The following is a 25,717-nucleotide window of genomic DNA, read 5'->3' on the forward strand; positions in this document are numbered from 1 at the left end:
AGTAGAGTATACGTTTTTCTCGGGTTCTTGTCCTCCTACGCCTTTTCAAACTCCATCAATCTTAACGTCCGTTCGTTCTCACGATCACGTTTCAGCAGACGGCGCAACTTCTCTCAGATGCTTCTCCTGGCTGAAGTCACCAGTAGTGCAGGCAACACATACAGAATTGTACGTGGAAAATGTCTCCGCAGATGCAGAGGCAAACTTCTTCCTCGATGCTTAAACTGGGAGCTTTTTCTTTGTAGCATTCTGCATGCATTCAGTGAAAGAGTCGGCGTCGACTACTCTCTTCCTGGTCCGTAATCCAATATCACTCAATCCGACACTCGTTGGCGGAACTTCTTCCTGCATTTCTCGATTTTCAGACCTGCCAAGTCCAGCTTCAGTTGGTGTTGAGGTCACTGATACCTTTTCTGGAACCATATCGTAAAGCTGAGAAGAACTGGGCGATGGTCGGAATCGAATGCGACGTCCCAAACACTTCTGGATTTTTATGTGTGCGACAGAGAAATGTTCTTCGTCAGAACCCAATCGAGTTGAAGCTTAAGAGTCGACATCTTCCGCCTTCGCTGCTCTTCTGGCGTTCTTCGCGGTTGTCGCTTGCCACGTAAGCTGATGGTGTCGATGATTCCTCTTGGATGCAGTGATGCAATGATGAGATTCGTCTGCTCGCAAAGGTCTATCAGACGATTCCCGTTGTCAGATGTTTGCTGGATGGGATAGAACCATTTTCCAAGCACATCGGATTGTTGCTCAAGTCCCATCTTTGTATTCGAATCGATTCCAACGATTACCGCCCGCTGGCTCGATATCTTGGATATCAACGTATTGAGGTCATCATAAAACGCGTTCTTGTTGTGGTTCTCTGCGGTCCGTAGGTGTGTGAGCACTCCACTCGATCGAGAGTTTGAGTTCTCTGCGATTCCGCAACCGTGCAAAAGCGTATCTTGACGACGTTGATCCAAACTCCTCCACTAGGTTGTTATAATCGTTCCTAACAGCTATTTTGGAGCCTCCAACGTGCCCTCCATTAGCATCGCCGCGATAGATGGTATAATTGTCGACATTGATGAGAGGATGATCTCTGATGTGTGTTTTCAATGCAGCAAAAGGTGCATGCAGATATCGCAGAAGACTGGATTTAGCGGTTTGTTGAAATTCACTTAAAAGCGACCGGCAGCTCAGTGTTATAAGAAGGATGTTTGTCGCCAATGATTAAATGTTTCCCCCTAGCATTTAAGCTTTGAGGGAATGGGCTCTGGCATAGTGCTGGACGACAGCACCTTTTTACAATGTATGGGAAGCTTTTGCAATGTAACAGTGCAGGTTGTACAGCTCGTACGTCCCCAATGCGTATACTCAAGTACTTGATTGGTTTAGTAAAAGCAGGGTCACCACTTGTAGGTACCAATCAGAATTGTATTTACGCGGTACCAATCATGGTCAACTTGATCACCTTGACCCCCGTTGATCTTGATGGAGCGGGCGTCAGTCATTCTTCCATTTATCTCGATCGCGTGCCAGAGTCGCCCAGTGGTTCCTAATTTCGCAAGGGACACAAAGATCATCATAATTTTCTTTGAAAGACTTCGTGATGAAATCTGACCATCGGGTCGGCGGTCTTCATGCAGTGCGCTTAATATCGCGGGGAACCCAGTCGCTCACGGCTCAGGTTCAAGGGTTGTCGTTAAAGCGCATCACGTGGTCTTCTTCACTACATCCTCGGGGCTCTTATCCGCTCCCCACGCCGCTCGTCTCCTCACCCAGCAGGGGGTCAATTTGTTCATCATGTTCAATTCCTGACCCAAATAAACGTAGCTAGTGCATTCGGATATGTTCGTTCCGTTGAGTATGAATGGGGCATCCAAGACCAATTCGTTGCGCATGAACATCGTCCTTTGGAGATTCAGCTGAAGGCCGATGCATCGTGTGTTTCGATTCGTGTTTCGTCGAATTCGGTCAGCATTCGTTCCGCTTGGTTGATGCTATGTCTATCAGTACGATGTCATCAGCAAAGCGTAAATGGTGTAGCTGCCGACCATCAACCTTCACTCCCATTCCAAGTTTCTCGAGGGTTGCTGTGAATATTTTGGGCGTATCACCCTGTCGGACTTCCTCTTCTCGTCAATGATGAAATTCTCGTAGAATGGCATGAAATTCCGGTCATGAAGTTACTGTACAACTCTCGAAGTAGTTTTATTTACTGAGTAGGGACGCCTTGGTTGCCCAAGGCTCCGACGACCGCTTTCATCTCAACTGAGTCGAAGGCGTTCTTCAAGTCGATGAAGGTGAAATGGAGCGGCATCTTATACTTCTAATTATCCACGTTTGCCGTCAATGCGTTTGGACTAGCAGTAGCCGACCAAAAAAACCACGATTCGTGCTATGAAATTTCTATGAAGAAAACGAAAACTAATGTGAACCAGGAAAAATAAAGTGGTGAAGACTAGAATCAATATAATGATATTAACTTCCAAGCAATAAACGCACTTTTCTTAAAATCTAGAAAACTTCACCGAACACGGGAGCGTTATTCGAGCTTCCTTCATTTTTTCTTTAAAAAACCCGAGGAGAAGTTTTCAGAGACTTAAATCTACAATCTGAAACAGTGTTCCAGTAAAACATAGAATAAAGTGCACTTGATGGACTTTCTCTCAAAAGTAGTTCAGGTTCTCTGCTTTTTTGGCAAAATTCTTATTTGTTTTATTATTCATTTATTTGAAAGACAGTACCATCACCATTCACACTCACCAAAAAGGAACCACTTTTTCCTGTATCTGAATTTGTTTTGTATCAAAATTTTTTTCACATTATTTGGGCACTCTTTTCGGAATATCGGATGACGAAAATCTCTATGCGTATAACGGGTAGATTTTCAAATTGGGTCGATCTGCCAATAAATAGGCAGAAAAGATTAAACGATTAGATCTCTAACCAGTAAAGAGTCTCCCATTGCTCCAATAGCTTTTATATCGGCAGGACGGACATTGTCGACGAAGCGAGGTATCACTTTAGACGGAAGCATCACTTCGTAGTCACAAGTAAGATACACACCATGTGATTTAGGAGCTGAATGAGACTGTTAGTTAATTAGCCTTAAGAATCTTCATTTGTACATGGTTATCAATTAAATTCTTACAAAGACAACTTTATGCGACTGCTGATGATAGGAACGAATTTACATTTTTAATGACCTCGAGAGAAGAGGTAGAGTTAACTTTGCCAGCAGGAAAAGTTTTCGAAGTGCTTCATTGCTCCCAAGAACATGGTTTCACGAGAAATAATAATCGGTGTTTACAAACAAGGGAAGCGATATCACTCGAGTAAAAGAGTAAAGTAAAAGGAAATCAACAGCTTCGCTCGTGTCATGTCAAGAATTGTTAACAGTGGAATCAACCTACGTCTAGTCTGATGCCGCTTGACCAATATGATGGTAGCAAAGAATACAAGAAGCACCCGCGGCAAAATTTTCACGCCTTTCCAGAATACCACAGACATCCTCAGTCGTTTCAGAGCTAACTGAAACCTTTGCAATTGCATAAGGAACTGTGTCCGAAGTGGAGCCATCGGCTGCGAGACCGATGGTCGAGGCGGGACCCTTGCTTGGTGCATTGCAAAGATTAGCAACCTCGGTCTCACCCTCTAACTTTAAGGTGTCATTAGAGCGCCGCAACTTACGCAAGAACTTCACGGAATTCAGCAGGCGAGTCGAGTTTTACTTATGGTAAATCAGATGCAGAGTTCTTTCAGTGCCTTAAAACCATGGAAATCTTTTTTGTTCTATTTCATTCTTTGTTTGCGGGTCATCTTTTGTGAGACCCTATCTCAGAGTCATAGTAGATGCTATCTCAATGGTTTGCTAGGCTTACTGAAATAGTGTTCTGAGAAGGAAATTTTTAACCACAAATGTGAGTTTTCTTACGGGCACTCATGGAAAACGTAATGCCAGGTGGAATATCACATCACTATGCCAACCAGAAACGAAATGAGCGGGTACATCATTGTGTTATGCTTTAATTTATGATAACTGCTCCGAAAATGGGCCTAAAGAGTAGCAATTTGAATACAGGAATGGTCATCTGTCTAAATCTCCCAGCTTCGAGAGCTAACTCTTCATCCTCCAAAAGTGAACAGCAAAATTCTCCACTGAGCATTCTTTAGATGACGTTACAAGTAAGATAGCGATATCAGAATAGGATGAAGAACTACTTAAATATTTACACCAGCATCTAATCAACAACAGCAAGCAATGAGCAGGATGGTGATAGTAGAATAGGATGAAAAACTGCTTATATATTATATATATATATTTATTTATACCAGCATCTAGTCAACAACGGCAATCGATAAGTGGGCTAAACTTAGATATGAGAGGCGTAACATTAATTGCCTTGATACGATGAATACACGTGAAATTGAGATCCTGGAAAAAGCGTGATCTTACACAAAATGCCTCATCCATTGGGTCATGTTTGGTTTTCCTTTCGATTTTCAAAATTACATGCAGTGAAGTTTGCAGCAGATGCCATGACGACCCCAGTTGTTGTGTGCCTATGTCTACTTTTCTTCCCACTGTTGAACAGTGTACATGTGAAAGCACCCTTTACTTAGCGTTAGCACCTAAATTTCTTTTTTTTCGTTATCGACCAACTGGATGGCACGTGAGATGCAGGTTAAGTGTCCTCACGTCATGTTCGCGATTTTTTTTCTTATTTGATCAGTTAATCCTAGTATGATATAGAGCTAGAAATGTTTATTCGCTAACAAGACAACTTATTCACACATGCGTTTGGTGAAAAGCATCGATAAAAGAGCGGTGCAAGTTTTTTTTTCTGGACAAGTTCTTGCAGTGAAAAGCATTGGGAACTTACGTCTACATAGTTTCTCTCCAATTCTGGAACTCTGATAATTACTCTCTGACATTGGATGTCGAAGCATGTATGATTAAAGGCAGCATATCACGAATCTGACGTGGCAAAGTGTGCTTTCTGGAATCCATTTTGGGACTAACATCATCACACTATGAAATGATGTGATGATGTTAGTCCCAAAGTGGATTCCAGAAAGATGATCACAGATGGTATAATCAATTTTGCAAAAATTCTCTACTTTAATAAGCTTCGACTTCCTCTTCTTGGTAGCCTGATATTGGAGTGTAGATATTGAAGAAAGAAGCTGACATTGTATTACATCTTCTCATTCCTATTCGAGCTGATCAATCTTTCGGAACGGGAACGGCAACAAGCACATTTGCTTCAGTGTTGTAGACGGCGTTCACTTTCTGATTTAGTCCCGTCTCGGTCAGCTCAATCCAACAACTTACTTAGATACTTAGATACTTAGATGGCCCGTCTTCACTGGACGTGCGGGCCCCAGCATCTCTTCCACTCGTTTCGTTTCCTCGCCATTGTCATCCAAGATGTTCTCAAGCATCGTGAGTGACGTTGACGAGGTCATTGAGCCGTATCCAGGTGAGCTCTCAGCTGGTCCATCCGTGCAGCGAACACGTCACCCCATCTCGTTGGCGGTCTCCCTCGGGGGCGTTTAGCGTCCCTTTGGATCCACTCTAGCGTTCTTTTAGTTCATCTATCGTCGATTCTTCTCATGATGTGACCAGCCCATCCATGTTTTGCTTTCGATACATATTCCGCTGGGTCGCGAAGACGGGACATTCTTCTTAAGTCGGAGCTACGAAGACCGGCAAGGTGTTGTGTGCGCCGGTTAAACTTCAGGAGACATCTCTCAAGGGCTCTGAGGGTAGTAAGCAGCTTCCTAGACCTGGCGCGGTGTCTGCCCACGTCTCCGCTGCGTAACAGAGCGATGGAAGGACTGTCGAGTTGAACAGATGGGCACGAAGATCATGGTCCGTCAGTTGGTCCGTAGCTTCCCTGACGGCTGCGAATGCTGCCCATGCTGCTCTCATTCTTCTATTCAGTTCTTCCTTCAAGTCGTTTTCCATGCTCATAGAACGTCCGAGGTATACGTATGACGGATATATATATATATATATATTTGTGATATATATATATATATTTCCACGATTTGGGAGCCTTCAAGTTGTACTCCTCCGTCCTCGCAGTGGGCGTTCTTCATGAACTGTGTCTTCTTTCTGTTTATTCGTAGTCCTATTCTCTTCCCTGCTTCGTTCAATTCGTTGAGCATCGTTTCTGCTTCATTGGTACTGCTCGAAAAGAGAACGATGTCGTCCGCGAAACGAAGGTTCGAAAGAAATCTGCCATCAACACGTATGCTCCTTTCCCCTTTGTGATTTCATTATCCATTGCAATGCAGCCGTGAACAGCTTCGGCGATATAGTATCGCCTTGTCGTACCCCCTTTCCAATGGATATGGTGAGAGGGCGGTGGAAAAGCTGTATCCTAGTCGTGCATCGTTCGTAGCAATTGGCTACTGTCCCCACATACGACGCCTCCACACCTTGATCGACCAGCGCTGACAGTATTGCATTCGTTTCTACGCTGTCAAAGGCTTTCTCATAGTCCAACAACAACATTGATAATTTTTGTTTGCATCATCAGTTCTTCTCACGATGCACGCACAAGTGCGTTGTAAATACCAATCGTAATAGTAATCGCTTTCTAGTTTGGCAACATACACAACCTTGGCAATTCCATTCTTCCGTGCGCTGAGTAGCAGGCTCTCATCGAAATCCGTGATATTTCTTTTGTTGCGGTATTAAGCGATAAATTAAGAACTGTTTGTTATCCTCAAGTTTCAAGCGCTTTGTGGAAGTTTTAAACGGATAATAAGAGTAGGTCTTAAAGAGCAGAAACAGGGATCCTTCCCTTGATCTCAGCGGAGGTAAAAGTTCGCTTTTTGTCTACGTTTTCCCGTTGTTCATTATCTGTGGGCAGGAAATATGGTGAATAACCTCCGGCGATCCCTCTAAAATCCGTTGATCAAGTTATGTGTTTGAATATACCAACCACTAATGGATCGCAAACAAATTCTTAATGTTTTTGCAGTTCCAAGAACTTCTTATGTACGGTGAACAAGGATGAACAAGTACATGTTCTTGCAGTTCCAATCGCCATGCGGAGAGACTAAACCAATTTTTTTATCGAGTCGCACCTCAAACTTGGGTAAAGGATTATTTGGCTACAGCCTTATAACTGCTTTATAACAATGACGAACACAGCACTATAATTGACCATGCAACCAGATCGAACCTGCATGATAACTAAACATGCTATCAGAAAGGGAGAAAATGAAGAAAATGGAGAAAATGGAAGTGCGAATAAGCCTATCATGTTTAGAATCGTTCTACTTGTATGTTGGAGAATGCGAGTGATGAAGATGCTTTTGATCCTAACTGTATCTCGTGACGTGGGAAAATCTATATACAGTAGTCTAACAATGTAGACTACATCGCAATTATTTGCGGTACAGCTAGCCAAGATATCTCAATCATTCGACGCCATGAGTCTTCAGCCGCTGGAAAGTATCTGGAAGGAATGTACAATGAAAGAGTAGAAAATTATAATATCTGCTCCAAATGTCTTTTTCCTACCGAAAAAAATAGTCTAATAAAGCGGACTATCTCGAAAGCTTCCGTTTTGTAAAAAAACATTATTCTCTGTAGTTATTCTATTCTTTTCAAATGCAATAATCAATGCGGTAATACAGCCGTAGCTCGAAGTGCGTCCTAAGTTATTTGATGGGTCGGCGTGCCCAGATGACAATAACTTTTGACAATATTAATTGTTAAGAAATTTTCGTCTTTCTACTCAGCAATTAACATAGACCTCAAACGTGAAATGACACAGAAGCCATCATCATACTGGAAGCAAAACTCTGCGCACGTGCTCGTACGAATCCTGGGAAATCGCGTCATATCAGGCGCAGGCCTTAGTAACTGGAGTCCACCCACTGTTGGACTGGTGCTCACCATTTCGGCTTGATGCGTGGAACCCCAATAGACTAGATAAGTGAGAGGTTATTCAATTGATGATGGATTTAGGTACGTCTGAAGAAAGTAAGGCAAAAAAAAAATAAATTCTGAATTAAGTGAAGAACTCAGGAGTTTCAAAGCCTGAGATCTGGATTCTGCTTACAAAACAATGAGTTGCCAAGAAAGCTATCAGACAGCAGGTATCAGATTATTTATCAATTAGAGCTAACACAATAAGAATATCCTGAACCATTTGCTACTAAGTTTATTAGAAAAAGATAAAAATCCAAAAATTTAGAACAGTATGTTACATTAAGGTCTACAATGTGTAAAACAACTCTGAAAAGTGACGAGCAGGAAGAATTTCTGAACGAAAAATAACATGACATTGTTTATCAATTCTATAAGGCCGCCATGACTATAAAAAGACGTTGCCGAATATGGTAGACGTTTTGGATCCATTCTTACTCCATGTAACATCTCAGCTCTGCATTTTCAGAAACTGTTATCAAGTGTGCGTATGTAGGGGAGCTTCTGCAAAACATTCTGGGAACCCATAATGACAAAATTCTATGCGATGCACTCCTGAATAACTTTTAACATAACTTAATTTCAATTTTAATATATAGTGCATAACATAAACAATAATATTTATGAAACGCAGTAACCTCCACAGTTTTTGTTTATTTTTCCGCTATTCCCCCACAGGTGCGGGAAAAGAGGTAGCCGCGAAAATCGGCCGGCCGCTACTTCCTTCGGTGCCGCGCGCCACCGGCTAGGTAGCCGTCTTATATAACCTAGAGCCAGTCCGTCCAGGCTCGTCTTATATAACCTAGACCATCCTCCCTAATACTCTTAATCCAACGCCGCGTGCGATGTTCGCGTAGCGAAGAGGCGGCAGAAACTGCGAATTGGGAAGGGACCGAAGTGAAAAGCGAGTTGACGCAACAAGTCCTGACATGCGTATATTTAACTGAGCGCATATTATCCAATTAAAAGATATGTCATCAGAAACATACCTACTCCAAGATTGACCTCTTCTGACAAACTTCGCACACAAGGATTATGGCAAAATACTACATGTTATGCACATGCTCCAGAAAAAGTACCAACATGCATATATTTTCACATATCCCATAATTTCAAAAAATTTACGCCCTATCTGTTCTATATAAACTCGCAGCGTAGAGGTATGTGTTCGTCACAATTCAACAAATTCAATTATCAACTTCCGACTGCAACAACTGTATGGACAGCGAATTTATTGCTTTATTACTTTGTATAGATTCTTTAAACTCTTTTCAACATCTTACATTACCTCTTACCTTTTTATCGCTTCATTTCTATCTATTCTCTGCATAAAATATATACAGATTTGGTGTACTAGTGGCGAATAGAGACATCTGTATCTGAAAGATACGCCTTAGGTAGTATTAACGTCTGCGAGACATTAGTCGCGCCACTCCAGGCGTAAGATGTCAGTTTCGCTTAGCTAGATATGCAAAAGTAATGGCTTGGAATCGAAAAAAAGTAAAGAAATGCAGCATGATAGCAAATAGTGGAACATTTTTTCCAAAGCATTCCTTGTATTTTTAGAGATGAAATGGTGGTTTCACTCCTGGGTCTTACATTCCAGAGCAAAGAATAACAAATGATAATAAACACTTCTACTCACATTTCTAAACGCTATTTTGCTAGTGTGAGCTTCTTCAACAACTCTACTTAATCAATAGTTTCAAACAACTTTCCTCATCAAGTACTTCCTTTTTTGTGCGGTTCAGAAAGCGCATCGTAGGAGATACGGGCGCGGTGAAAAAAATTCAATATAATAGCGGCAGTCGCGGCGAAATGGGTGGAGACGACGGTGTGGATTCAGCGAGACGTAGCACAAGAGAATCGTTCAGACTACTGAGGCAAATGTGACACTCTCAGGAGTCGCGCAGCGTAATCATCGATGGTCATTAGCCTCCTGGCTACCCGGCCTTACATCGTACGAGTACCTCTTCACCGTTCCACGGTTTCCGAAAATGAGAAATACATGACTCAATCGGCAGCTCCAGTCTACTCGATCATATATTTTTTATCACAAGATTTCGTTTATTTCAATATTGGTGTCTTTTAGCAAGTTACGAAAGCACATAGATAGCAGTGGATGTTCGGCAACCAGAATCGTATATTAGGAAAAATATCAAGAGCTGGAGATGTTTTATGCTCTTTAGCACGAATTTAGGTTTCCGATCTGTATGCAAAGACTGATTCAGATAATTGCATATTATATACAGAAATAAACAAAAACGTACGTCTGCATGCTAGGTACTTCTCCAACTCTTTTACATTGTTTGTAAAACACATAATGAAAGCGGTGAGAGAGCGGTCTTACCTCTGAAGGGCACTTTAAAGTAACTGTTGTATCCGAAAAATTTGTTGCTGCACTTCCGACAGGATCTAACAAGGAATTCCAAAGGTGAGTTGCAAATACCGCGTTCCCATATTTGCTAAGATGGAACAGGTCATGCGCGTAGAATATCTCCTGATCTTCTTCATTCCTCTAAAAGAATACGTTTGAGCAAAGAAAACATCCCCCTCAAAAGCATAAGAGCTCCGGCAATGGAACAATATCAGAACGAAGGGCAGGTGTAGCGAAGTCAGTAAGAGCATCAGCTCTCTCTAAGATCGATCGGAGGTTCGATACCGCCCTAGTGCCAACTAATCCCTTTGTCCCTCCTAGGTTGATAAATTGGTACCAGACTTGTCCGGGAGGATAAAAACACTGACATACCCACCCATTGTATAAAATACTTTTGCGTTCGTAAACGTCAAACGATTCTGAATCGACGTGAGCGCAGTGGCTGATCCCAAGCGGACTGATTAATGTTGGACACTTTATCTTTTCATTATTATGTAGGCTGCCAGTAAAGAAACGTCTACACTGGATCTAAATTTAATACAAGTCTCATGCTGCTACTGCTTGCTCACCAAGATGGAAGGAAAAAGGAAGCGCGGAACAAATTTCAACCGGTTAAAAGGGTAAGACGCCATGTGTACCCGTTCCATAGTTGTAATGGCAGAGATATAACGTCAGCTCCTTTCAAGCGAAAATGCAGGCAGTAGCATATGTGCACACAGCGTACACTTAAAAACAACATCTAGAATAATTAGAGTTTCAGCTTCTCAAGTCTAACCCTTTTACCATACTTTCGTTCTCAACTATTTCTTTTTGCCAAGAAATGGAGGAGAACTGTGTTTTACGGAAACTTTGGAAAGTAACGGAAAATTTGAGCACGGCTCCAACGAGTTGTGAAAGGAAGGGGTCGAAAAATTGTGTTGGTTAGATGAGGTCACCAGCTGTCGCTAAATCCAAAATTAATTACAGTAAATTAACAAGAAGAGAATGAACTAAAAACTTCTTTACATTATTGCATTAGTAGCAAAGTATTGATGCAAAAGCGTAAACGAAAGCCAATCATACCATTTTCCCTTATCATTATCGTCTGATTGTTGCATGCAAAAACATCAAGATCTCTAATTTTATGAGGCTAAAACTCTATTCGGAAGTCTACTCAGAATTCTTGAACGAGGTACCAATTTAGAAACGAATACATTGACATACATTTAGCACAGGATCCAGTACATTATCCACAAAATCTTGCAAAACCACAGCAAAACCACTACATTCAAACTTCCGTTCGTATTGAATTTTCTTCAGCATCTGAATTAATTCTGAGGGAATAATTTGATATTCTCGATCATATGAAGAGTAATGTGAACTGAGTGAGACTATGTGAATACCTTATTTAAATCCCACACATGGTAATCCCGATGATCACGAATAACATTTCCGAGCCAGCACGGCTTCGGTATTCTGAAACATATAAATAATTATAATGTTAGTTCATTGATGAATCATTCATAAATAAACTGTTATTGTCAGCTAAAGCAGAAGTTCGCACATTTTCTCTTTGAAGACACCACTTACCACCTTGCAAGAGTGTATTTCCCAGAATAGAGCGGTCTCAGGGGGTTAGTCGAGAGGTCACGTGAGGCGTTTACAGGGGAGAGAGCTAACCCCGGAGTAGAAAAGACGTTGTGCCTGCCCTGATACGTCTGTGGATTCAGGAGACGGAATCTCTGTTTCTGCAGTGCCAGGACTTCAATATCCTTGTATCCCACAAGTCTGGGATGTGCAAAGGAGAACGTTTGGAGTCTCTGCAAAGCGAATAAGGTCTATTTATCGGCTCCCAGAGGACGCAGTGTTCTTCTACAAAACCGTGAGACTAGAGGCTCAAGGGCTTGTCCACGGGTTTTGAAATTACATGCATGTCACAGTAGTAAGAAAAGTCTCCTGACTCCGGAGGAAAGGACGGAGTTGTAGGTTTCACTCAGGCTACCAAAAAAGAAGAACGACTAGTATGACGATCTGTACTTATAATGGGCGTACGCTTGTGTCGGATGCGGTTCTTGAAGATCTGATGAAGCAACTTAGGATGATTAAGATTTGGTACGAAGTCATCGGACGGACCGAAACGAGCTGACGCGACTCACGTATATGAAACTGTGGAAGAGGTACTGCAATGAGAAGAGGAAGGAGAAAATCTCTGAAAACTTCTACTCTGGTCTTTTCGACAGCCAAGTCCACTTGCCTTCTCACCATCTGTGAGAAGGCCAACATGTTATTCGAGAGGTCTTACGTACGAAGTATGACATGGTATCATGTCGGTAAGAAATCGTACGCTACGCAGTCCTGATAGGATAAGTTTGAACATCTGAGAAACCTTCGCCATTTCTTATGAACGCTCTAGCGAGGCTTTTTACGTGTTACTTGTTTGAATGCAAGGTCCCTAAATAGTGGAAGATCAGCGAGACCGTGATGTTACATAAGAAGGAAGAATCCTGACATCGGCAACTATCGCCCAATCTGTTTACTTTCCGTCATCTGTAGGCACATAGATTGCGAATTTCAGGAGCTGTAAATGTTAGTGTCCAAAGGACAGATGAGCGAAGAAGTTCATCAAGCACACTTCTCATTTCTGTCAGTTCCTCGTTTTTCTCACGCAGTAATTTGTTCCCAGTATAACTGAAGTATCCCTGATTGATATAACTCTGTGCCATTTAATTTACACTAGTGAACATTCGTTATAACACTCCGACGCCCACTTTTATCACTTTGACTCTCGCTGTTCGTCGATTTGCCTGAAAGAAAGCCTGTCATTCTTCCATTTGCCCCGACCGCGTGCCAAAGTCGTCCAGTGGTTCCTCCGTTCGCGTGAAACACACATAGCGGGATCTTATGCTTTTCTTTCCTTGGACCGATTTTCTTTGTAGTCTTCGTAAAGAAATCTCATCATTGGGTCGGCAGTCTTCCTGTAATGCGCTTAATATCACTTCGCGAGCAACTCTGGTCCAACGGTTGTCGTTCAAGCGCATCACGTGTGCGGCCCTCCTTAGTTTGCTTTCCTTGGCAATGTTCTTCTCGCATGAACATCGCCTTTTCTAGATTTACGAAAGACGGTCGGCATTCGCTTGGCTGATGCAAGATGTTATGTGGACGATGCCACCAGCAATGATGCCAATGGGACGAGATTAGAGCGCAGATGGTGTCGCTCCCGACCATCAGCCCTCACCCTCATTCGTCCCATTCCAACTTTCGCCTTGCGTTCTCAAGTGTGGCCGTGAATATTTTAGGTGGGATTGTGTCACCCTGTCGGACCCCTCTCTTGAAGTCGACGACTATATTCTTGTAGACAGGCCAAATTCCTGTCGTGAAGTTGCTATACAGTTCACAAAGTACGTTTAAGTGCCAAGTAGGGACGCTTTGGTCGTCCAATGCTTCCACGGCTGCTTTCGTTTCAACTGAGTCGAAGGCCTCCTTTAAGTTAACAAAGGTTACACATAGCGGGATCTTATGCTGCCGTGATATCTCGATGAGTTTCGAAAGAGTGTGAATGTGATCAATCGTAGCTGAAACCTTTTCGAATCCCTGTTTGTTCCCTTGGCTGTCCTTCATCTAATTTCCTATCCTGCTAAGGATAACTGTTGTAAAGAGTGTGTAGATGGCGTACAGTAAGCAAGCAGATTGGGCGATAGTTCACGATGTCATGTGGATCTCCCTTCCTATGCAACAACGTGGTCTCGCTGCTCTTGTTCTGTTTATGGATCTTGCATTCCGGCAAAGAACGTGTACAGAGTCCCGCCGAAGTGTTGATGAGAAGGTTCTTCAGCTGTTCAGATCTTAGACCGAACTGGGTGCCGTATGATTTTTAGGGAGATGATAGCATGTCGTACTTCGCACGGGAGAAGCTCTGGGATAACATATCCATCTTCATGTTGTTATTTTGATGTTTTGGAGCCAGGGGGACATGGCTGTCAAAGAGACCAGAGTAGAAGGTGATTTTCTCTATTCCCCTTCTCGATTCATTGGCTGTCCCCACCTTGTTCCGGAGAGCAGTCATTGGCGATGCGTTCGCCCACCTCTTTAGTTTCCGCCAGCGCTTCTGTTCTTATCCCTTTGAGGTCTTCCTTTAACGCCTTTCTGCAAAACTTTCCGAGCTTGGACGTGAACGCTTGGTTGCCTGTGGCTTGCGAAGCTCCACGCTAACGTATCAGCTTTAGCTCTTTTCGGACACAGGTGCTTCTTGGTGGTTTTAGAACTCTAAGCCTTCCTCAAAGAGTCGTTAAGATGTCCTACAAGCCGTTCATATTCGTTGTCGGTGTTGTCCATGACGGTATCTTTCTAAAGGCCAAAAAAAAAACGAAGCGAAAAGATCCCAGTCAATGATTAGTTCATAGTTCTTACCGGGTAGACGAAAATCTTCCTCGGAGGAGGCGAATACTTGATCCCGTGTAAAATTTTGGCACAACAGCAACATCTGTCAAGCAGAACCTTTTACTGACGATGATGTGGTCAATTTCATTGCGACACTCTCCTCCGGCTTACTCCCACGTACTGCGTAGAGAGGAGGGCTTTTGAAATTGTGAGTTCCCATGGATGGTCTTAGTCGTCACGATGAACTCAGAGAGTCTCTCCCCCTGTTCGTTCCTTCGAAGGGCGTGGGTATCATTTTTTCTGCTTTTTCCGTAAGCAGGAAGAAAGTCTTCTTGGATGTTGCAATCAAAGACGCTACTGCACTTGCAATACAAGGTTCAAATAATTGGCTCGGACACATGCATGATAGCCTGTAGCCATGTACTATAGCTTACTGAGGACCGCACGCTTTTTCTGCGTTCCTGGCGCGTGAAAAAATAAACCAATCGACGTCTACAGCCTCAAGTGTTCTTCTCGAGCCAACTTTGGCGTTGAAATCACACACAATAACTTTATAGAAGGTATGTTCTGGTCTGTAGAACTTTTGTAAGTCCATATAGAAAACTTTTACTTTTCTTCTTCGTAAATTGATGCTGCAGTGTAGGCGACAAAAATACTCAAACCTTGCGTTGAACCACATCTTCTCATCCGCAGACGTTCGAGTAGGTTAGTAAGTTGTTCAAAATTGTCGATGCTCTTTGCGTTACTCGTGATGACGAGGGCACTAACTCCACCAGCTGCTCTACTGCCGCATTTTCCTATCAACAGCTCTTCTCCGATTTCATATGCGGCGTTGAGAGGGTAGCGTCGTCTCGTCTTGGTCAGTACGATGACTTCCTTCTCAATTTTCCTGGCTTTCATAATCAGATCCTTGATGGCCGCTTTTGATGCAATCCGAGGATCACGTGTGCTATAAATACAGATTACCATCCTAGTCCTTTTCCGTTTCGATAGTCTATATGGCTCCTGCAACCCCGTCTTTCCTGGTGCTACCGTACCAGACTATCCTCCGGAATCAGAAGACTGTTTTTTTATTACTGTGACATGCGTAAAATTTCGAAACCCATGGGAAGGTTGCAAACCTCTAGTCCTACGGGTTTGCGGGAGAACGTTTTGTATTTCCGGAGTGGATAAATGGAGCTGATTTGTTAGACGCGACTCCAAACCACCTCCCTTGCACCTCCCAGTCACTTCATTGCAGGTTTTTGGCCGGACATGCGGGACACAAGGTTATTGTGAGTCAGTCCTGGCTCACCAGAAGCAGGGTTTCGGTTCCCTGAATACACCCGCACCTCTGGATGCGCACAAGGTCGCTTTTGGTCTCTTTTAAACCTCTAAGGATCACTTAGGGCAGGTGTAATGTAGCGGTTAGAGGTTCCGCTTCCTGCGCGATCGATCGGAGTTTCGAATCCGCCGTAGTGCTCACCAAGCCTTTCATCCCTCCGGGGTCGATAAATTGGTACCAGACTTGTCTGGGAGGATAAAACCACTGACTTGACGCATCGGCTAGCCACCGCAAGCCATTGTGTAGGCCAGATACACGTTCGCAAAACCTCAAACGATTCTGAATTGAAGTGAACGTGGAGGCGGATCCCGAGCGGATTGGTTAACGCCAGAAACTTTATCGTTTATCCTTTAAAGATCACCTAAAACCGCTCGATGCAGCCCTGCGCCTGACCAGCTGTGATCCGTGGCACTTCCATCTACTTAAAGAAATCCTCCAGCTCAGTTGAGATGAAAATGATTGGTCATGGAAACTTTGGAAAAGCAAGGAATTCTACTATCCCTACTCAATACGCAAGGGTAAACCGAGAATTGTACAGAGACTTCACGACCAGAATTCCGCCATTCTATGAGTGTGTCGTCATGGACGTGAAGAGGGGGCTCTGATAAGGTGATACAATCTCATCTACTCATGACAACTCTCGAGGACGCAATGCGAAAGCTGGAGTATGAAGAAATGAAAGTGAATTTTCATGGCCGTCTTGCTCCATACCATCTGCGCTTTCCAGATGACATCGTTCTGATGGCATCTAGCATCAGCCGTGTGAATGCTGACTTTTTAAATTTGAAGAGGACTATGTTTATGCTAAACGGATGGGTCTCGGACTCCCCATTTCCGCTCAACGAAACAAACATATCCGAATGCACCAGCTACGTTTATCTAGCCCGAAAAATGAACATGAAGAATGACCTGACCTCCGAGCTGGTCAGCATGAAACGAGCGCCTTGGGGAGCTAATAAAAGCTGTAGTGTAGAAGACCAGGAACACCCGGCTCTGTGCTCACTTAAAACCAAGTGCTTCCTGCTTTGACCTATATTTCAGAAACCCGCGCAATTGGCAAGCAGCGCGATAATGAGGTGGACGTCATTGAAAGAGCAATCGCAAGAGTGATGTTGAGAGTATTCTTCCCCTTCACAGAAATGAGCGACTGGATTGGACGTTCTGTCCTACGTCGGCGATCGATGATTAAAGACCCAAACGAAATGAAGTGGGTCGAACACGTGATGCGTTTCGACGACAACCGCTGGACAAATGCAGCGAACTACTTGGTTATGCGATATTAAACACATCACAAGAAGATCGTCGATCCGGTGGTCGGACCGTCTCCCAAAAAAAAAACTTGATGCTGTTCATTTTCAAAGCGGAAGAATGAACTGGTGGGCGACTTTTACATGCGATCGGAATAAACGGAAGTATTACTAGCGCCCTTTTAGGCAAATCGACGAACAGCGGTAGTCCAAGTCAAGAAAGTGGCCCTCAGAGTATTATAAAGACTGTTCACGAGCGTAAACTGAATGATTCAGAGTTATTTCAAGCAGAGATACTTCAGGTATACTGGGAACAAATCACTGCGTAAGAAAAACGAGGAACTGACAGAAATGAGAAGTCTGCTTGATTCACTTCTTCCGTTTCTCTTCTCTGCTCTTTGGACACTAACATTTATAGCCCACTACTGGATGCGTGTGCCCAAACGACATCCTCTAAGGTTGCTGATTTCATGCTGCTTCTCTTTCAGAACTAAAATATCTATCTTTTTTATTTATTTTTTTTTTGATTTCTATCGTTAGCATAAGCTGTTGATGATGATAGTGCGTGGAAGAGTTGGCTTACATTCTGGAACCATAACAATCTTTCCATCCAAGAATTGAAAGCTGCGAAACATCTGGCACAAAATTGTGCATCTTATCTACCCCCTACTTACTAGTGCGCACTACCTTTCCAGCATCTGGACATTCCAGGTAGCTAGAACGAAACTGCGAAGTTGCCTGTGTTAGGAAATATCATACATTGTCTGAACTTTAACAGAACTTTTTTTGTCGAAAAAGAAGAACATTTTAAGAAGAATAAACAATTATCAAAGAATTTGCAGCCGTCACAAAAACACAAATACAAAAAAGTTCAATTCTCGTAATTTGCTTAATCTATCAAGTTCACACAGAATGTGACAACAGCAATGATGATGCATTAGAAAAATGTTGAGTTCAAAGAACTGAGTCGGTAAAATAGTTGGCAAAGCTGTAAAGAAGGAAAAATTAAGTACCTATCAATCATGTACTCAGCTCCAATGAGAACTCGAGGGGTTAAAATCGGAATAAGGACCACGATTGTTCTGTTTAGAGCAGCGCGTAATATGCCAATAGCATTTTCAATGTTTGTCTTGTACTGCCAAGCTGGCGTAGGTTCCTATGACGGATGTGAATTGCTATATATACACATATACAAATGATAAAATTTGACTTCTACCTGTGTTCTATCATCATGACAACTGAGAAATCCTAAATCGTGAATTCCCGTGAAAATTGCAATCAACTTCCATTCGTACATCCACACCATTCTCTGTAGAACACAGTAATACGTAAAAGAAAGCAGTAGTAAGCCAACGTAGCGCAGTAGCAAGAGATCATCATCGACACCGAAATCTTAGTCAGAATAAAAATAAATAAAAATCTTGATTCTGCAAGGTCAGTGGTTTAGTATCGCACAGACCTCCAACTTTTCATACCTCTGTGTTTCGGTAAACTGGTGCCATATTTCTCTGTGAGGATTACTTTACTGATACATCTCAGCCAATGCAATCTGCATTAAAATCGATTTCAACAAAATTATCATTGCTAACCAAGTAAAATGGCCAGATTTTACTAAATGAACAGTTAACATTGAAAAATGACTCAGAGGGAATGACATCTTCTCCTTGACGTTGGAGTGCACATTTCCTGAACCAAATTCTATCGCAAGTTCGCTAACAAAAACAGCAAATTGTCTTAGTGTCTTCATCCACAACAGAGGTTCATTAATGCTTTTTCTGTTTGCATTGCGAAAGAACTGCTAAGGCATAAACGGATGAAATTTCACATGTAAAAGGAAGAGTAGAAGTTTTGTGCACGACACACAATTAGACAAGCTATGATGAATACGTGGTATGAGTATCTTTTCGCAACAAGACATGTAGTAAGGACCGAAAGATAAGTATCAAAGCTATTCGTAGCTCCCTACCCCTTTCATCTTTATGCGGTTGACCAGATCCTCCGCTTGACGTGGTAAATCCTCACTGTTCGTCCACGGTACTGCAACGTTGAAACTGGCCTTTGCACTTCCTTTTCCGTAAGAGACTCCTCCTATTTGGGGATTAAGTTCTCGTAATATGTCTGTAAAAGGTAGATGAAAATGTGAAGAGGAGATGGATTTGTGCTGTGGCCATGATAAAGCTGGTGTCCATGGACAAAAACAATCCATTCAATACAGAATCTATGAAGGTGCTTCTCTAATTATTTATACTATACAACATAGACGCTTTTGATTGGGAACACTTTTCTTCCAGTACCTCCAAGCACTTATACGTTTGAGGAAAGTTGTCTTTAAATAAAGACAAGATAGAGAAAAGATTCCCCTTGATTAGTGCAATTCATGAGATATAAGTGAACTTTGGATTTGCCATCGCAAACGGGAAAAAAATCAGAAGAAAAGAACAAGTTGTAGTTTTCTGTTCCTTATACCTTCAGTTGAGATAAAAGTTATGTGCGTAGATGACGTACTTGCAATAGTAACGTGTTGCGATAGAGACTCATCTGCTCCGGTAAAAAATGAGTTACCCGGAAAGATATCTGCCATTTCGCCGTCGTAGTTTGTTGAGTGCAAACCAATCTGAATTGTACTGCGGTTTTCAGTGTTCAGTTAACGAAACTCATTCTTATCATGTTTTAACAGTTTACAGTCACAAAGATATTATATATTTCCTGTATTTTAAATACCACAGATTTTTAACGGTTCCAAAATGATGATAGTATCACAGTTGAAAACAAAATATTCTTGTGCGCTTAAACGAATACCATTAACGTTTGAATAATCTGTTTGCTAAGTCATATCTTGTGGGATGACGAAGCGTTTGAGAGAGAAGATTACACGTGTCTCTGATTTGTCCAGGCTCTGAGGAACGTTAGCCAGAATAAAGATAACAATCTTGGTTCTGCTCAAAAAGTACTACACAATCAAACTCTAGGATGCCTAGAGTTCAGATTCAAAGAAGGATTCAAAGAAGGACTCTAGATTCAAAGAAGGTCGAACTTGGAACTTACTCAACGACGTACCGGTAAACTTCGTTCGACTCTTGAAAGAAGTCCTTTTGTTAAGACAGAAGATCGTCTCAGAAAGGCAAGCCATCCATTTCTTCCGCCGATGTTTACGATGTCACTTGATACCTAACTTCATCGCAAAGAAACGCCTACACGAAACATGCGGACTCAGAAAGGAAAGCAAGAGATCGAAACCCGCATCTTGAGAGTGGCAATGAAGACCAAACAAGACCATATCTTTTCTATGCTGACCAATTGTGTGTTCAAAGAGCAGTGTTGTCAACTCTTGGTGGCGGACGTTCTTTGGAGGAGAATCGTGGGTGAGTCAGAGAACGTATGTGATCCTGTTCGCTCTAAGGGATAGTCAAAGCTGCAGGAGAAAGTGCTTGGCAGAGTGCTAGATTATAGGCAAGGTCAGAGATCGCAGCTACCAGTTAGCACTAACCATTCGAGCCTAAGCCACCGAATCTCGAACGCCGCACCAGAAAATGCACCCTTTCAACCTCGTGGGTCACTTATAGGTGATGTATTTCTCTCTAAGAATGCGCTTTCAGTTTTAGACTTAAGCCTCAGTTTCGCTCCATCTCAGTCAATAGGTCCCGTGCTATCGTGCAAGATAGTGGGCAGCCTACAATTGGTTCATGAACGTCTGCGATTGAGAGCCAAAGAGGAACAGCAAGACGGAGGACAAGAAACCTCTAGAGTTCCAATTTTTCTCCTATCCCTTTCCCTGCATCATTGCACAAGCCGCAGGAGGCAAATTGACACTGTAGACACTAAGTTTCGCTTGTTTGCTACGTCTGTTTTCTCAATTCTCTCCGGGTACTCACACAAACGCGCTTTTGAAAATCTAACACTCACTCACGTAAAGGTTGCTTGACATTTGCTCTCAGGGGAAGATCAAAATCTCTGACAGTGATAGAGAAGGAAAACCTGCAGTGATTTCAAGTGAACTGAACAGGGCTATAACGAAACTTCACCTTACGGACAATAGTCTAAACCACCCTTCGTCGGCACATGAATTTGGCAGACAATATCGCCGCCTGAATAGGATACGGACAAAGACCGCAAAATCACTAGACTTGAAATAAAAAACTATCAGGCATCTAAAATGTGATCGGTCCACCTGTCCGGTCCTTTACGTCATTATCAAGACCCACAACCTCCGCTGCCCACTTTAGTTCAAACAACCCAGGGGATTTTAAGGTTGGACCTATCATATATTGGAGGTCCCACTGACAGAATATCCTGGTTCCTCAACACTATTCTCAGCCAGCTAATCGAATACGCTCCCGCTCATCTCTCAAAATCAAAAATGCTCATAGAGCACTTCCGCAAAGCGCGCCGTGATGGAGATTGTGACATCGAGTACTTCAAGCAACATCAGAGCTGCTTCTCGAACACTAGGAGACTCTTAACATGTATGGGTTTGCGATACAGCAAATAATGATGCTGCTAAGCGAATGTCCGAGATGTTCCGTAGTTCGCTGGTCTGGCCAATACTATAGGCAGATTAGAGGCTCGGTCATAGGACAAAGACATAAGCCATTGCTTTCATGTCTAAAGTGAAAAAAATCCCTACTGGAACGCAAACCTCTATTGTACTGCCGATACATAGATGCTTGTTGCATTATATGTCCAACACAAGCTGAAATGGACACTTGCTTCGATCTCTTAAATAAACCATCCCAGTACATAAAGCTCACGAGAGAAAAACCTAAAGACAATTGGTTGCCGTTTCTCAATGTCCAGGTTCATTTGTGTAGGGGAAATTGGAAAACAAAATGGTATCGAAAACCAAGTTGTCAAAACATTCTGATTCACTACCAATCGGCGCACCCCTGGAGAACCCAAAAGTCATTCAATGAAAATATGTTTATGACACAGCCGCAACGGTTTCATATGAGGCTCAAAGGCGCATTGTCTCCGTAAACATAGCTAACCACATTGCTCAGTGCAATGGATACCCAACAAAGGTTTCTCATTCAAATCGGAGTTATGTAACTGGGCGGCGGTGGCACATGGTAGAACAAACAACAGTGATCCCCTTCTGCATTCCTTTTATTTCGGATGATATGATCAATGTAGTGCGAGCAAGCTTACGACGGGCGGGTCTGTAAGACTCAGTCAGAGTGGTGGACATGCCACCTGCGAATTTGGAGCAACAGCTACTCCGCAATCGTGACTATGACAGACTTTTTGGGACACAGACACAGACACCTAACTGCACCGTTTGTCCGAATGGGAGGAAGGGTGATTGCGGGAGTTATCTATCGGGACTATCTAGTTATCTATCTAATCACCTGTCAGTTATGTGGGGCTGTACAGTGGCGAAACAAGAAGACCACTATGTACCCGCATCAAGGAGCATCTAAACCGATTCGTAGAATCAAAAATATCATCCCCTTTAGGTGCTCATCGCAGACAGTGTCATGACAACACCTCTTTCAAGATAGCTGTCACGATCTTAGCACGCGAATCACTCAGTTCTGGCGCAAAAACAAATATCACGGCCAAAAGTCCAATCATGAATCGTAAAGAAGAATGCATCGCTGTGACCAACGAACTAGCGCCATATCAAGACCTTTGCGGGTTTTGACCTACGGGGTCAGAGGCGGTGGCGTCGTTACTAGTTACTACTAGCGGCGAAACTCTAACAAGTGGTGGTCCGCTAACATCACGACTTTGTAGCTATCGAGGCGCCATGATGGTCTGCTCTTCTGACGTTACCTTTGAGTAATCTGTTTCCTAAGTCATATCTTGTGGAATGATGAGACGTTTGAGAGAGTAGATTACACGTGTCTCTGATTTTTTCAGGTTCTGAAGAAGGCGACGACGCCGAAACGTTAGCCAGAATAAAGATCAATAACAATCTTGGTTCTGCTCAAAAAGTAGTACACAATCAAACTCTACGATGCCAAGATTCGAAGAAGGTCAAATTTGGAACTTGTTAAACGAGTACCGTTTTTTCCAATTAAAAAAAACATTATAAATGGAACACAACGTTGAGATTTTTCCCGAACACTCCCATTAAGCCTCTTGAACGGTTTTACAGGGTATCACTTTACTTCACTTCATGATAAAGGACTGCGATTTACTGATGTAGGGCGTGTTATTACAAGCACTCATCTTGAACCTTTCCCATACATTACTATTTGTAATTCCTAATAAGGTGCCGCGACTATCAGGTGGTTAACGCTACTCAACCTTGATACATTAGAGGTGATCATGACAGTTATTTTCTAGTATGTTGTTATTTATTACGCATTTGGATAATTTTACTCCAAATTTAGAGATATAATTGAAGATCAATACCAATCTACAGGTCAGGCAAATCAACAGAAAAATTTCCTTACTGTGGTTCTAGATATCTTTCGCCTTAAAGTAAGTGTGGTAAACACTCACAGCAAACGAATCGCCCATGGCACCAATGTGTCTTATATCTGCAGGACGAACATGGTTAGCATCCTGTGGCACTTCAGCTGAGGGCTTCATGAGAGCAACATCACAAGAAAATTTACCACCAAGGCTCTTCATTCCTAATGATCCTTCTTTTCGCGAAAGAGATAGAAGTCTCCTCGTGAAGAGTATCTCTAATCACATCATGTTGTTTCTTATAAAAATTTCTAGAAACTCACGTGACGGTTTTAACTTTTCCTTAAGTAACTGAATATATATAACATGGCTCCTACTGTTTTCATAAGTTGGCCTCTCATTCTCGCCTGAAACCTATCATGTAAAATATTGTAGTTTCTGCTTCATCAAGAAAATTGGTGGATTTTAAATGGGATAGCTGCTCCCATGTTGTGATACCATACAGATCATGTGTCACATGAATAGGTTGCACACCAGTTTGGTGATTAAACATTGATTAAGAAGTGGTAATTCGGATGTGCTCTAGACGACCGTTGATAGAAGCTTTACTGACAATTAATTAAAAAACGATCATGGTATAACAATCGTTAAGGCGCAACCCGCCATTACAGTACAACAATCGGTAAGGCGAGAATTTGGGACCGTATTGCAACAGCATCCCACGCATGCTTTGCTAGACTGGCGAGGAGCTTTTACTAGAGCTGATCAGCGGGAGGTCACTCCTCCTAGCAATTTACTTTTTGTTTTTTATGTATCAAAACACCTTCACAAATTTGTCGTAAGGAAATGTCCAACTTCTGTTCTTCATTTCGTAGAGATTGATTAACACGTTATAACACTCTGTCTTTTCATCTTAGTTTCGTTTACACCCACCTACAGCATAAAAAATGAATCCAAGGAGAACAGTTGTAGCAAAAGGAATACATAATATTCTTATAGCACATTTTAGAGGAACCCTCTTCCTGTAACGAGAACATGTCTGAAAATTGTCATCATCGTTTTAGCTCTGAATAAAAGTTGTGATCTAATATAGCACCTCACCTGCGTTTCACAAACATTTTTTTTTTTTCAGTAGGATCCAAAGCTACCAGATTTGGTACAACATATTGGTACTTGACATAAGTGAGCAAAGAATCTGTTATTTTCATAAATTTCGACAAGCATCCCTCAGTTGATGAAACCAATACTTACAGATTCTAAGTCTCCTAAATGAGCTCAACTAAAGCAAAGGAAAGCGACGTTTGAGCAACCGATTTGTCTGCTTACGAAGCTTTCACTTGGAGGAATGCAAGATCCTGCAACCACCCTAGCACCACACATTAAAAATATGAGCGACGCATCCGAGCATACTGTTTGCTGTAGGTATATAACATTTTTGTCTTAGTTGTAGAAATAAAAGAAATAAAGTTGCAGCGAAGCCATTCAAGTGCGACAAAAGTAACAATATAGTTGGGAAATGACTGTCAAATTAGCTTGAAGAATATCAACATCGAGTAGGATGGAGTTCATAACACAACATGAAAATGTGATTACTTAAAATGTAACTTATGGCTGGCATAAATATAGAGAAAAATTCGAAAAGATGCTCATATACGTAATACAGAAATCACCTAGCAAAAAAATGCCAAGGAATTCGAAGTACCTATTTTAATGATTTACTGATTTCCACATCCATATTTCCAGTTAGTTAATAGTTAACTCTATCGATAGAACATTTCCTGTAGACATTATCACATACTCAGGCTACAACTCAGTACTCAGTTTCGTTGATTATTTTGAATGCGCTTCAAACGTAAGTAGTTTATTTGGCGCAATTTCCATTATATGGGGAGTACGTTCACTCCAGATCTAATCGCTTTCTCGAAAAACGACTGTTGTATTTCGGTCAAACGAAATTCACCAGCAGCAATGACAGACGATGCAAAGTAGTAAGATGACTGAGCAAAATACATATGTATTCTTATATGCGAGCAGAATACAGTAATAATAGGAGTTGAGACATTTTGAGCCGCAGAAGTTGGAAAGATAAAGAAAGATTGACCAGAATATTGGTTAGG

The 25,717-nt window shown here is 42.2% G+C and overlaps 2 protein-coding genes across 5 annotated transcripts; both read right to left on the bottom strand.

Moving 5' to 3' along the window:
* Positions 1 to 219: 219 nt before the first annotated feature.
* On the bottom strand, positions 220 to 24,808 carry RB195_014240 (uncharacterized protein; the record flags this gene model as incomplete). 4 transcript variants are annotated; one of them, XM_064204410.1, is made up of 13 exons in its annotated part: positions 8,405 to 8,443; positions 10,290 to 10,457; positions 11,520 to 11,618; positions 11,699 to 11,771; positions 18,257 to 18,399; positions 18,460 to 18,552; positions 19,210 to 19,361; positions 19,749 to 19,857; positions 20,301 to 20,411; positions 23,691 to 23,824; positions 23,924 to 24,007; positions 24,534 to 24,622; positions 24,702 to 24,808. In XM_064204410.1, the coding sequence occupies 13 exons, from the start codon at positions 24,806 to 24,808 to the stop codon at positions 8,405 to 8,407; spliced, it is 1,401 nt and encodes a 466-aa protein (XP_064060292.1). The 4 variants fall into 4 exon arrangements, with proteins under 4 accessions (XP_064060288.1, XP_064060289.1, XP_064060290.1 ...); XM_064204408.1 differs by lacking the exons at positions 8,405 to 8,443; positions 20,301 to 20,411; positions 23,924 to 24,007; positions 24,534 to 24,622; positions 24,702 to 24,808 and adding exons at positions 492 to 974; positions 2,936 to 3,069; positions 3,402 to 3,519 and having other exon boundaries at positions 23,691 to 23,822; XM_064204409.1 differs by lacking the exons at positions 8,405 to 8,443; positions 10,290 to 10,457; positions 11,520 to 11,618; ... (8 more) ...; positions 24,534 to 24,622; positions 24,702 to 24,808 and adding exons at positions 220 to 432; positions 528 to 764.
* Positions 5,583 to 5,959, bottom strand: RB195_014241 (uncharacterized protein; the record flags this gene model as incomplete). The annotated part of the gene is made up of 2 exons (XM_064204411.1): positions 5,583 to 5,751; positions 5,799 to 5,959. 2 exons carry the CDS (start codon positions 5,957 to 5,959, stop codon positions 5,583 to 5,585), a joined length of 330 nt encoding a protein of 109 aa, XP_064060291.1.
* Positions 24,809 to 25,717: the final 909 nt, after the last annotated feature.

The sequence above is a fragment of the Necator americanus genome, chromosome V, assembly GCF_031761385.1.
Source record: "Necator americanus strain Aroian chromosome V, whole genome shotgun sequence".
Taxonomy (NCBI): domain Eukaryota; kingdom Metazoa; phylum Nematoda; class Chromadorea; order Rhabditida; family Ancylostomatidae; genus Necator; species Necator americanus.